The 14,052-nt window shown below is 43.0% G+C and overlaps 1 protein-coding gene across 1 annotated transcript in view; it reads left to right on the top strand.

Moving 5' to 3' along the window:
- Positions 1-14,052, top strand: part of SMARCC1 (SWI/SNF related, matrix associated, actin dependent regulator of chromatin subfamily c member 1) — a 132,449-nt gene that overhangs the window by 88,884 nt on the left and 29,513 nt on the right. Inside the window, exons 20-22 of the mRNA XM_045297402.1 lie at positions 3,877-3,932; positions 5,017-5,131; positions 5,774-5,928. Of these exons, the coding sequence (XP_045153337.1) occupies positions 3,877-3,932; positions 5,017-5,131; positions 5,774-5,928 (326 nt within the window). The remainder of the gene's footprint in view (positions 1-3,876; positions 3,933-5,016; positions 5,132-5,773; positions 5,929-14,052) is intronic.

Raw genomic sequence — 14,052 nt, 5'->3', positions numbered from 1 at the left:
AAGCCCCTTCTCGTGTGTGTGTGTGTGTGTGTGTGTGTGTGTAACAAAAGTGCTCACCTTTTCAGCATGAATGTGATAAAGTGACATTCTAGGAGCATAAAGGGCTAGACTGTTAAATTCTTATATCAGATATTATTTATATCTTTTCAGTACACCACCACTCTTCTCTCCATGAACTTTTTGAAGATCCTTTGTATCTCTTTAAATGCACTTAATATTCTTATCTAGGGTTAATTTCATTACCCTATAATTTGTGAAATACAAAGGGCCTTTTTAAGATTTTAAAAAAATCATTTTATTGGGGGCTTGTACAACTCTTACCACCATACATACATACATTGTGTCAAGCACATTTATACTTTTGTTGCCATGATTATTCTCAAAATATTTGCTTTCTGCTTGAGCCCGTGGTATCAGTTCCTCACACACAACTCCCCACCCCCCCCCCCACACACACACACACAAACCCTTGATAATTTATAAGTCATTATTGTCATGTCTTACACTATTCGACGTCTCCTTTTGGGCATTATATGTAGATCCTTGTGATTGGTTCCCCCTTTCTCCCCCACCTTCCCTCCATCCACTCGATATTGCCACTCTCACCACTGATCCTGCTGAAGGGATCATCTGTCCTGGATTCCCTGTTTCCAGTTCCTATCTGTACCAGTGTACATCTTCTGGTCTAGCTGGATTTGTAAAGTAGAATTGGGATCATGATAGTGGGGCAGGGGGAGAAAGCATTAAAGAAAGTATTGTTTCATCATTGCTACACTGGGACCTGACTGGCTGGTCTCTTCCCTGCAACCCTTCTGTAAGGAGATATCTAGTTGCCTACAGATGGGCTTTGGGTCTCCACTCTGCACTCCCCCTCATTCACAATGATATGTTACTTTGTCCTTTGATGCCTGATAACCTGATCCCTTTGACACCTCGTGATCACACAGGCTGGTGTGCTTCTTCCATGTGGGCTTTGTTGCTTCAGAGCTAGGTGGCCGCTTGTTTATCTTCAAACCTTTAAGAACCCAGACACTATGTCTTTTGATAGCCCGGCATCATCAGCTTTCTTTACCACATTTGCTTATGCACCCATTTTGTCTTCAGTGATCATGTTGGCAAGGTGAGCATCATAGAATGCCAGGTTAATAGAACAAAGTGGTCTTGAATTGAGCGAGTACTTGAGTGGAGGCCCAATGTCCACCTGCTACCTTAATACTAAACTTATAAATATATGCACATATATGTATTTCTCGGCCATATATAAATATATTTACGTATGCACATGCCTGTAATTAGACCTCTATAAATGTTTTTTGCCTCCAAGTTCTTTCCTCTATTTCCTTTTAATTTCTTCTTGTCCCGCTAGCATGTTCAGCCTTCATTGGGGTTTCAGTAATTCCTTTTGGTTACGTTGACCAACCCCTACCAGGCCTCCTACATCTACCTTGGCACCGATTTTGGATCACTCATTGTTCCCTTGTCCCTGGGTTTGTTAACGCCCACTTCCTTTCCCCTGCCTCCCCCTCCCCCATGTTCCCCTGGAACTGTCAGTCTCCTTGTTTTCTCTTTCAGATTGTTTATCCCGCCTTATTTAGACAGAACTGCATAAGTAATAATATGCACAAAAACATGACAGAGCAAACCAAATCAACAAAAGGAAAGAAAAAAACAATGACTAAAAGAAAAGCATGTAAATAGTTCAAAGTCTGTTTGTTGACCTTTAGGAATGTTTTCCGGTTGAATCTGATAGGATGCCGTGCCCTGGCCCCAAAGCCTATTTTTGGTATTCCCTGGAGACTTCCTTACTCAGCTCTCCTTGCTTTTCTGTTGCAAGCCCTTAGTGTTTTGCCTCAGTGTAGTGGGGTCAGATTGGGCGCAATTCCTGCAATGTGTTTCCAGTGTTGTCCCCCATAGGGCGATAGGTCAGTGAGGGATGTCACGTCTCATAGTGGGGCCAGCCATATGGTCCTCTCTTTGCATTGGCTGCTCTGAGCAGGGTTATTGTCCTCAAGGCTTGGTGGGCCAGCATATGTTCCACTCTCTCTTCCTCCTCCTTCATTTGCTCTGATCAGACCTGTCCCTTCCCCCAAGCTGTAGCTTCAGTGCTGTCTTCCTCTGAAGTAAATTCTTCTGGGAGGAGGGGCAGCTGTCCACATAGTTGGGACTGGTACCGGTCCCTCAGACCTCTCTCTACTGGTTCCCTGCTTCATGCCGGTTTGCACTCAACATCTTGGAGCATCGGGTCGAAGTCTGGTCCCTCTTTCCCTGTTGAGATATAAACAATATCCTCCCCTTGGATGGGTTAGTGCCCTGTTCCCCCGCTACCCATTTCTTTTTTGTTTTCTTTTTCCCCCCTCCTTTTTAGTTGGATACCATATGTATCCCTGGATTTGGTTCGGCCCCTGCCATACTACCTGAACCTCACCCCAGGAATGTATGTATACAGTAGCTTTTCCCCTATGCCCCTTTTGCATTTTTGAGCTTACCTCAGCAGACTCATGTTGTACTTGTCCTTTAGTGCTTGGTTTACTTCGCTTAGCATACTTTCCTCCAATTCTTCCCATGCAGCGATGTGCTTCATACATCCATCACTGCTTTTTAGTGAGGCGTAGTATTCCATTGTATGTCTCTGGGAGACCCCTAGGAATGCTTCTTCGAACTGCCTGCAGCTAATTTCACTATGGAATTGGCCTACCCCTTTATCCTCCTGTGGTCGCACTCTTTCCCCCATCAACCAGTGTTCTGTTATTTGGAGGGCAAGTTGGATGGTCCTCTCGGGATGCTGGTTGCGTGGTTGTGGACCCATGAGGATAGTGCTGTACTGGGTGATCTCACAAGAAGCCGTGATGGTGTGGGCCTTTTCAAATTTTATGGAATCAAAAGCCAGTGTTAATTTTTCCATTGATACTTGAAGCCACCTTATCTAAAATTAATGTATCTTATGTATATTCTAATGTTTTCATTGGAAAATACAGCAAATCTTTGGGCAAAAATTTTAGAATAATAACCCAAAAATTACCTGGTTAAGTTATTTGTTTATGTTCTGTTTACAGGATGCAGTTAAAGAGCACACACTTACACACACACACACACACACACACACACACACGCACACACGCCTTTCGCCTCCTTTCTGATTTCTCCACTCTGGTTGTGACCAAGGAGTTGCATGCGCCCTGCACCCTTGTGCCTTTTCATCTGCTTTCCTTGAAGAACCTCGCTGCAGACTCAGCACCGTAAACTCGTCACTCCTGTGCTTCCCTTAGCATGTGCCTTGCTCGTACTCGGTGGGCTTGGTTGGACTTCCCAACTAGACGGCGACGCTCTGGGGCTTCTGTATTTCTCTGTTGCCTGGCTCAAAATAGGAGTGGGCTTTTAAAAGTTTATGCAAAATGGAATTAAAAGATAAGGGAAATTTTCCACAAACTTTTCCAAACCCCTTCATACACCTGTTGTATGTTTAAGTAATAATAGACTGTCTTCAGTTTTTGCCTTTTACATTTTTTGGTGTTATACAGAAAGTTGGAAATCCTGAATGTGTGGCTAGGAAAATGTTCACAGATTGAAGACACTCATAAAAGCAGCCTTCCAGCATCCCAAGAGCCCTCGGGGCTGCCTTTGTGTCCTCATTCACTCACTGTTCCCCTCTTCTCTGATTTCTAAATCATCCATTACTTTTCTCTGTTTTGAACAGGAAATCCATGGGTTCTCAGTGTGTGGTGTTTTGTATTTGACTTCTCTTGTCATCCTGGTGGTTGTGTGGTTCGTTTCTATTCCTGTGGGTGGTTGTATTTCAGACCCTGGTGACTAGAATACTGTGGACACACATACAACACAGACGGGTTGGATTACTTATTTTTATTCTTTTATTTGTAGAAGGAGCTGAAGAGGAAAAAATGGAAACAGACACTGACGGTCAGCAGGCTGAAAAGGTGAAGATTGTCTGTTTGAATCTCCCACACTAGGAAACCCACAGAGAGCATACCTTTCAAAACACAACGGTTTGGTTTGGCTTGGTTCCCTCCCCCCAGATCTTTTGAGTCCCTCACAAGGCACTGTAAGTGGTCCTCCATCAGCTGTTAGCCTTGGCTGCTTTGAGGTATAGTTGTCCCAGGGCATAAGTAGGGCATTTTATGTTTGTTTGGTTGTTTGTTTATTCATTGAAGACTATCCAGCCTGAGACATAGTTGAGAATAGAAATATAAAAACGTATGGTTCTTAGAAATAACAAGTGGAATAGGTGTAGGTCCCATTCTTTGGACGAAAGAACCACAGAGGAGTAAGGGCTTTTCCAGGAGAGGTCACAGGCCGCAGGAGACCAGAAGAATGTCCAGAAAAGGCAGCTTGTGAGTTGCGTTTCACAGCAGGCAGAACTTGACATGGAGCAGAGAGAATGAAAGTTCCAGCTGGCTGGAGAGGGAGACACTGACTTGTTTCTGTTGGCGTGTGAGGGACATCAACGTGGCCAGTGTTTTTGTGACCTGATTCCTGCGTCACAGGCACAGTCGACGGTAAAATAGGCTAGTGAGAATGTACTTGACCTGCTGCCTGGTCTGGTCTGGGTCTCGATCCAGTTGAACAATCACTTGTTTAATTAATAAGTAATAATAATAATGCACCTGACATTCCTTTGGCAAGTGTAACTCTGGGGCTTACGGCATAGGATGCAGAGAGAACAGGGGCTGTGTGCAACATGCATTATCTGAGCGGTCGTTAAGATGGTGAAATGTTTTTCTCTGATTTTATTCATTCCTCCTGAATTTGTTCCCCAAGGCACTTCAGAACCCAGTCCACTTCTTTCCAAAAATAAGGAAACCTTTTACTAACACATTTTATAAAATCATTTCATTGGGGGCTTGTACAACGCTTATCACAATCCATCCATCCATTCATTGTTTCAAGCACATTTGTACATTTGTTGCCTTCATCATTCTCAAAGCATTTTCTTTCTACTTGAGCCCTTATTAATAACACAGCTTAACTTACTTGCTGTTCTCCACGTTTGTGTCCCTTCAGACAGAAAACAAAAGTGAAAATGAGATGAGTGACAGTGACAAAACTCACGACGGAGACGGTGAAAAGCGCAGTGAGAAGGAGCAGGACAATGATGTCAGTGAGGACATTAAATCAGGTAACCTGAGCGACCGATGGAAGGCCTAGATGATTGTGGGCAGTATCATTGTACAAGTTGATTTTGTTAATTTCTTTTGAGAGGGTGTCTTGGTGTAACACTGTTTGTGCTTAACTCTGCAAGTAGGTTGCAGTGCTGATGCTGGTGGCCGGTGTTTCTGGTCTTCCTTTTCAGCCCCGTGTAGATGAGCACATTACTCACCACAGCTGATTGTCACCACACAGGCTTGCATGTTATTTTTAGTGTCTGTTGATGACACATCACATCGTACTTTGCTCAGAAGGCCTTCAGAGTGAAGTACTCTATTCTCAGCGTCTGATTTTCCTCCCACCCTGCCGGGTTCCCAGAACACTTCATTGACTGATACACAAACACGTGGCTTTTGGGGCTTTTCTTTTCCATCCAAGAGGACTCCGTACAGAGTTTAGAGAAAGGAAGGACAGAGTGCCATTTAGAAAACCCATCCTCAACAGAAGCTGACTTAAAACACATAGGAACGGTTCAGAAAAATCTGAGCAAAGAAGAGCAAGGCCCTGAGATCTGCTTGCAGCCCCAGTCCTAGTTTGTCGTGTTGCCGAGGTGGGAGCTAGATGGGTTGTTGAGGTGGGTGTGCTGGTGATAAAGGTTTCTGGATTTTTTCAGAAGAAAAGGAGGCTGAGGAGAACAAAGAGCTCACTGATTCATGTAAAGAGAGAGAGAGCAATGTCGGGAAGAAGAAAGTCGAACATGAAATCTCGGAAGGAAATGTAGCCACAGCCGCAGCAGCTGCTCTTGCCTCCGCTGCAACCAAAGCCAAGGTTTGCCCCCAACAGCCCTTCTGTAGCGCTTGCTTAAGCTGTGAATGGTGGGATTGTGTTTGGGTAATTGGGAACATTTGTGTAAAGAGACTCACACCCAGGCAGTGGAGACTGTTGGCGTGAGTGGCAGTTCTAGGGTGGGAGATCCGCAGGCAGGAAGAGGTGGTAGAAATGGTGGATCCTGTCCTAATAAGGGATGGATTACCTTCAATGGGTTCATTGTGTCATTTGGCCCAAGACTGCAGAGCTTGAAGGCCAATTTAGATTCTTATGGGGACTAATTATCTTTCTGTTTTTAATTTGCATGCAGAGTTTATTCGGCACGTAAAGTCCAGTAATTTCTACCAGATTGAAATATTTATGATTTTTAAGACAAAAATTTGCTTCCTTGTAAAAACACCTCACCCTTATCTTCCAGGCTGAAGGGAAAGAGAGGAAACCTAAAATAGCTCGCTCGCTCCTTGAATTTGCCAGCTTTCTTGTGGGTGGCTTTCTCTATTTATAACATAGTATCGGCTGCACAGCATACTTAAGTAGACAAGATAATGTTATTTCCCTGCTTTGTGTTAAATTTGCCTTTTAAAACATTTCAGACATGAATGTACGAAGGTTGGGGCGGGGGTTGGGGAGCGGTTATTTTTCTTTTTGTTTTTTAAATTCACTCTTTTAGGTGAACGTTTAACCATAGCAAATTAGGTTTCAGCTTAATAATTTTTATGCAGATTGTTCCATGACATTGGTTACAATTTTTGTAAGGTGTGCACATTGTTACATTCATTTCTTTTGCCATGTTTTATTGTTTTTGTTCACTTCATTTCCCTGCCCTTCCTTAGCTTTCTCAGTCTTTGTTTAAGGTAACCAGGTAACCGTTAACCACTTCATCTCATGCCCTTGATCATTTAGGGCAGCACGGCTGGGTGATAATTGTAATTTAAAGGCAAGTCTGTTGTTTGTATGAAGGTGAACCCCAAGAGTAGCTTCTGTTGGAAGTTCAAAGAGATCGTGGGAAGAGTCTCGAGGGATCTTCTCATTCTGTCAGCCCCATAGAAATGGAATTTTCTGTTTTTCCACTTCTGTGTGGGGGTCTTCTATTTTGTCCGTGATGATAGCTGGGCACCACTTCATTCTTCTGGTCTCACACAGGATGAGGCCGGAGGTTTCCAGACATATTGGCAATGGCTAAAGTGTAGGTAATCCGCTTTTGCAGCCCCACCTCCCGCCACCGCCCCCTTTAGGAAGCATTGATGTAGATGATCAGTCCTTGAATCTTTGGTTTCCAATATATGACACTTTAAAAACCCTTTCAACCATTCTCCATTCAACCCTCAGGAGTGGGTGCAGCAGCAGTCCTCTCCTTTTGTCTTGAATTGGTGCCATTAAAACTTGATTTTGATGACCTGCTAGGATCTTCTCTCCTAGTCTTTCATTCCCGCAGACAGTCGGTTGCTGTGAACTATGACTTCAAGCGTATTTAAACAGAGCCATTTGTGAGCCAGTGCAGTCCTTAAGACTAGTGTGAGTATTCACCTGTCTGACAGAGGTGAGAACTAGGGGAGGTCTTTTTACAGACTCCCTTGGTAGTAGGATCAGTGCATATAGTCTCCCCCAGACGGATACCCCAACTGATTGCTATTACTACAGTTGCTTGAGATTGTTTTATACTTGTCCATGCCAGTATTTTCCAAAGATATCGCCTGATCTTTAGAGGTCTTCTCTCAATTTTAGGTGTTCACGCTACCCTAGTAACCTTCATCTCTTAGTGTTTTTTTTAGGCATTCCCTTGCTTATGTGAGTACTGTTGTGGACACCAGTTACACTCTTAGTTACAGCAGTGTTCTGCCAAGTTTGGTTTGGGTCATCTCCTAGTCTCTGTACCATCTAAATTATTATTTCCTGATTACTGCTACTGTTGTGGGGTCTTACAGACCTTCACGTTGTTTCAGGTTTCTTCTCCCATGTTATAGATGAGGCACCAGCAGCCACATGACCTTTAGCCTTGTGCCCTTTCTCAGCTCATTGCACTTCCATCGCCCCTATCATCTTTCCGTTCTTACTCTTTTCATTTTCCATAGCTGGTCAGCTCCTATCGAGCATTCACAACCCTGCAGCCCTCATGCTGGACTGATGGCCACCTCCTCCCATGTCTCTTGCCTGTCTTCATTCCATTCTCTTTGCTACATAGTACATTTTTTTATTGAAGTAAAACTTACACACCAATAAGGGAATCGGTAAACCAATATACTGAGTTAATATTTCAGAATTGGAACCCACCTGTATAAGCAGTGTACACATCAAGAAATAAATGTCAAATGGGGAGCTGATATCAGGTGCTCAAGTAGAAAGAAAGTGCTTTGAAAATGATGATGGCCGTATATGTGGGATGACACAGTGGATGAAAGTATGGATTGTGTTAAGAGCTATAAGAGCCCCCAATAGAAGTATTCAATAAAAATTAAAAAAATAAAAGAAAATGTCATACCCAGAAACGTTTTCGTATTTCCTTCTAATTGCGATGCCTTCTCCCGTGGGAATAACTAACATCATGGATTCTTTTTTCCTGTTACGACCTCGTGAGAGTGGAATCATAGAGTATATAGGCATCTCTTAAAATGTAAATATTCTGTCTCTTTCTTTAATAACCTCCCTGTCTCTGGTAAGCTAAAATTTCAAACTGTTTAGTTGGGAGGTCAGGATTTTTTTTAAATGAGATATTCAAACCCCTTTTTACTCCTTTAGCCCATTTCATTGTTTTCTTCAACACGTTTATTGGAGGCTGGTGCAACTCTTAACACAATCCATACATCCATCCATTGTGTTAAGCACATTTGTATATCGGTTGCTTGCCCTCATCATTCTCAAAACATTTGTTTTCTACTTGAGTCTTGGTTTCAGCTCATTTTCTCTCCTCCCTCCCTCCTTATCACCCTCCCTCACAAACCCTTGATAATTTGTAAATAATTATTTGATCGTGTCTTAGACTGTCCGATGTCTCCCTTCACCCACTTTTCTGTTATCTTTCTTCCAGGGAGGGGGTTATATGTAGATCCTTGTGATCGGTTCCTCCTTTCTAACCCATCTTTCCTTCACCCTCCCGGTATTGCCACTCTCACCACTGGTCCTGAAGGGATCATCTGTCCTGGAGTCCCTGTGTTTCCAGTTCCTATCTGTACCAGTGTACCTCCTCTAGTCTAGCCGGATATGGATATGTAAGGTAGAACTAGAGGAAAGTTGTATGTTTTATCTTGCTACACTGGGCCCTGGCTGGCTGGTCTCTTCCCTGTGACCCTTCTGTAAGGGGATGTCCAGTTGCCTACAGATGGGCTTTGGGTCTCCACTCCACATGCCACTGCATTCACAATGATAGGATTTTTTGTTCTGATGATGACTGATACTTGATCCTTTGACACCTCGTGATCACACAGGCTGGTGTGCTTCTTCCATGTGGGCTTTGTTGCTTCCCAGCTAGATGGCCACTTGTTTATCTTCAAGCCTTTAAGACCCCAGATGCTATCTATATCTTTTGATAGCTGGGCACCATCAGCTTTGTTCACCACATTTGCTTATGCACCTGCTTTGTCTTCAGCGATCATGTCAGGAAAGTGAGCATCATAGAATTCCAGGTTAATAGAACAAAGTGGTCTTGCATTGAGAGAGTACTTGAGTCCTCCAACCTATTACTTGCCTGAACTGCTATTGCACTTCTACCAAACAGAGCTCATGCCCTTCCCCACAGTTGGGCTCCCTGACCCAGAGCTTCGTACTCTGCCCTCTCTGATTTCTCCTCTGCTGCTTTGCTTTGCTTTACTGAGTTTTGCCTAAGATGAAAACAAAACATTACCAAAAGTGTTTGACAAATGGGTTTCATGATATTTTCCCTTTATCTCATAGTGGTCGTTATTTGCAACTTTTGTCACCAATGTATGAACACCTTGAGACAATAGTTAACTCTTTCACTGGAGATAAACTACTTGTATGGATCGATTAGCCTGTCCCTTACGTATGCCAAAGTCCAAACAATACTTCCTCAATTCCTGAATTCTCCCTCCATCATCACCACCCACTTTTATTTCTGAGAACACCTCCATTACCCTCATGGTCCGCGAAAGTGCTCCAATGCTTGTGCACCCTGACTTGGCCACGTGAACTGTTGAGTGTGACAATAAAGCACCACTTCACAGCTGGATATGATACATTTCACAGCACACAATAATCATTTTTATGCCACATGGTAATTATGGGGTAAAGAATTCCCTTAAATTACTGTAATTAGTATAACTTATCTAGCCCATCCAAGTTTTCTCTTAAGTCTTTTTGTTCTTCTGTGTCTATAAGCAGCTTTGTTATTAAGAGTTTTTCTTGATACATTTTAATCGTTTGTCACACTCTGACATGGAATGGTAATTAAAGGTTCTAGATCTAACTCCTAAACACAGCGGGTAGCATGTTTTCTGGCTTCTCCCCATTCCTGCCAGTTGAAGAACTCTGCAAAAGCATGTCCATTTTGTCCCTGTTCCTACCAACAAGTGCTCTGTGGGGAGCAGCAGAGTCACCAGGTCAGCATGCTCAGGCTTTCGTCTGGCTGAGCGCTCAGGGTGATTGGGAAGGAATAATCCAGAATGAGCACTGAGATGAACCAGATATTAGGACATGTTCTCTCTTTTTTAGCAACTTTTGAGTTCATTTCTTTCCAGAGAACACAGATCACATTTTGGGACCATGGGCATTTCTTTCAGATTGACCATTCCCTACCCCCATAATTGAAAATGGCTAAAGTAGATTAGTATTTGTGGCCACTAGGTGTTAGTTCTCAGCCAACAGGAAGATTCTTACCCATCAGGAATACTTCATAACTTTCTCACTTAGGCCTAAAATTCCTTTTTACATAAGGAAAGTAGGAAAATGTCCCACAGGAGGATATATTGGCCTCTTTAATAATTTTGTCAACAGTCAGCCCATTTTACTTATTTTCCTTATATGGATAAATAGCACCTGCTTTTCTGTCTTTTTTTTAAATCATTTTATTTGGGACTCATGTAACTCATCACAGTCCATACATACATCAATTGTATAAAGCACATTTGTATATTCGTTACCCTCATCATTCTCAAAATAATTGCTTTCCACGTAAGCCCCTGGCATCAGCTCCTCATCACCCCCTCCATGAACACTTGATAATTTATAAATTATTATTTTGTCATATCTTATACTGTCCAACATCTCCCTTCACCCACTTTTCTGTTGTCTGTCCTCCAGGGAGGAGGTTATATGTAGATTGTTGTAAGCGGTTCCCCCTTTCTACCTTACCCTCCCTCCACCCTCCTGATATCGCCACTCTCACCCCTGGTCCTGAAGGAATCATCCACCCTAGATTCCCTGTGGTTCCAATTCCTATCTATACCAGTGTACATCCTCTCTTCTAGCCAGATTTGTAAAATAGATTTTGGATCATGATAGTGGGTCCCGGGGAGGAAGCATTTAAGAACTAGAGGAAAGTTGTATGTTTCATCGTTGCTAGCCTGTACCCTGACTGGCTCTTCCCCTCCCCACAACCCTTCAGTATGGGGGTGTCCAGTTGCCTACCAATGGGCTTTGAGTCTCCACTCTGCACTCACCCACTTTTACAATGATAATGATTTTTTGTTCTTTGATGCCTGATACCTGATCCTATGACACTTCGTGATCACACAGGATGGTGTGCTTCTTCCATGTGGGCTTTGTTGCTTGTCAGATAGATGGTTACTCGTTTATCTTCAAGCTTTTAAGACCCCAGGTGCTATGTCTTTTGATAACCGGGTACCATTAGCTTTCTTAACCACATTTGCTTATGCACCCATTTGTCTTTGGCGATTGTATCTGGGAGGTAAGCACACAGTGATATGATTTTTTTGTTTTTTGATGCCTGATAACTGTTCCCTTTGGCACCTCTGCACCTGCTTTTCGGATTATTAGAGTGCATGTTTTGTTATGTAAGGTTCATTTCACTCTTGTTCTGAGCAAGTTACTACTTAATAAGTTTATTTTTCTCAGGTTTTTCTTCCGTATTCCATATGCCTTCTGAGGCGCATTTCAGAGCTCATCAATCTTGGCCCCCCCCACCCCCTTTAGGTTCTCTGAAACAATACTGGAAGGATGGAGGCTCTCCATTTAGCCCTTTATTAAAAGTCCATGATCATCATTGCTACCGAGACCCTTCAAGTAGCACAGCCTGAGCTTCAGCAGTGTTATCCCAAAATAGGGTGGCCTAAAGCCACAGTCATGTTATTAGAGCTACTGATGTTTGGCTTAGGACCTGACGCTAGCTCAGCTGGCACAGGTCTGCATGTGGCACACACTGGGTCACTGAGTGTGCGCACCAGTGGGCCACAAGGACGGGCCTGAGGTGACTGCACTCACAGTCCTGGGGGGATTGCTAGACCACCTGAAAGCTACTGTACCTCTTGAAGAGCGTAGCTTGGACTTCTTCATATAAAATGGTCTCACAGGAGTTAGACCCTTTTGTGGCAGCTTAGGGTGTTATCAGAAAAGTATCCAAATGCTAGCAATATGGGGAGCCCATGTCTCCCAGCAGGCTCTCGTGACCCAGGCTGTGAAAGTGGTACTCAGTAATGTCAGCCATAGTTACTGGTCTGAATAGTCACGGTTTCTATTCCAAGCAAGGTGAGACAGAGAGCGTTCCTCTGGGTGGACAGAAGACTGGTCCCACTATTCTAGTCGCTGGCAAGAAGTCCTTTGTATTTCTTTCACAGGAAACACAAACATCCCATGATCCCCAAAGTCCCATTCTACTGTATTATCAGGCTTAGGCTGAAGGACTGGGATCTTCTCTTATCAGTCAGGTACAGGTAGGTAAAGATGAATGGTTTGTAGGTACGACTTTCTTAATGATCTTGGTTTGAAGAATTTGTGGTGATACACACAGGTTAGCTGTAAGAAAAATTGGGGTGCGCGCACGTCCACTTTTTCATAGCAGCTCTGAAATCTAGTCAAACACACAGTTCCAGTTCTGTGATCAGGGCCTAGCCTTCTCTCTCAGAATTCTATTTCGCTTGATTGTTGACTTCACCTTCTCAGCTGTTGCTTCTGTTTTAAAACGCCTTCTTTTTTCATTAAAGAGATAGTCCATTTGCACAGCTGAGTGCTTTTCTTAGCTTCGATTACAAACACTATCACTTCTTTCTTGGACCTAAGCTATTAAGAATTCTTGAGAAACATTGGATGCTTGGCTCTGATCTGCAAATACTCATACAGTCAAGGCGTTGGTTGTCTTTTCAATTTCTTGATTTCCTTTAAACCACAGAAGTTTTAAACTTAATAAGTCACACTTGTTTGTTTACTTTTATTTTTGATGTCTTGTCAATGAAATCATTGTTTACGCTTATATTATTTTGGTTCCACGCCCTGGTAAGAAATTTAGCAGTAGTGCTTACCTTTCACTCTGCGTATTATCTTTGAGTATGGTCTGACATAACCAATACAAAGCTTGCTGCTATCTAATTGATTCCAACTCCTAGTGATCCAATGTAGGGTTTCTAAGACTGTGAACCTTTCTGAAAGCAGCTGCCCTCTTCATGCTCCACGGAATGGCTGGTGGGCTTGAACTAGTATACCTTGGTGTTACACCCCACAGCACCTATGGCCTGGAATAGATTATTGATTTTATTTTTCCCACACATGAATATTACTCAGTTGTCCCTGTGTCGTTAATTGGAAACTCCCTTTTTACTAATGCATTATAGAAATATTGGCGTGTGTGTGTGTGTGTGTGTGTGTGTGTGTGTGTGTGTGTGATATAAGAATGTTAATGGATCTCTATAGCCATCATCCAGCTTTGGTGATTGTATCTTTTTCATTTGTCTCTTACTTGCTCTTAGGTGGGAAGTGGGTGTTGCTGGAGTATTCTAAAATAAACCGGAGGCATTATTTCTTACAGAAATACTTCAGAGAGACTCACTCACTCACTCTCTCACTCACTCACTTACTCTCTCACTCACTCACTGACTCATTCACTCACTCACTCACTGACTCATTCACTCACTCACACTGACTTACTCACTCACTCACTCACTCACTCTCATTCACACACTCACTCTCTCACTGACTCATTCACTCACTCACTCACTCACT

This window comes from Echinops telfairi, unplaced genomic scaffold, assembly GCF_000313985.2.
Source record: "Echinops telfairi isolate 266 unplaced genomic scaffold, ASM31398v2 ScPeMD7_7420;HRSCAF=8458, whole genome shotgun sequence".
NCBI lineage: Eukaryota > Metazoa > Chordata > Mammalia > Afrosoricida > Tenrecidae > Echinops > Echinops telfairi.
This window is presented reverse-complemented; position numbering and strand designations above follow the sequence as displayed.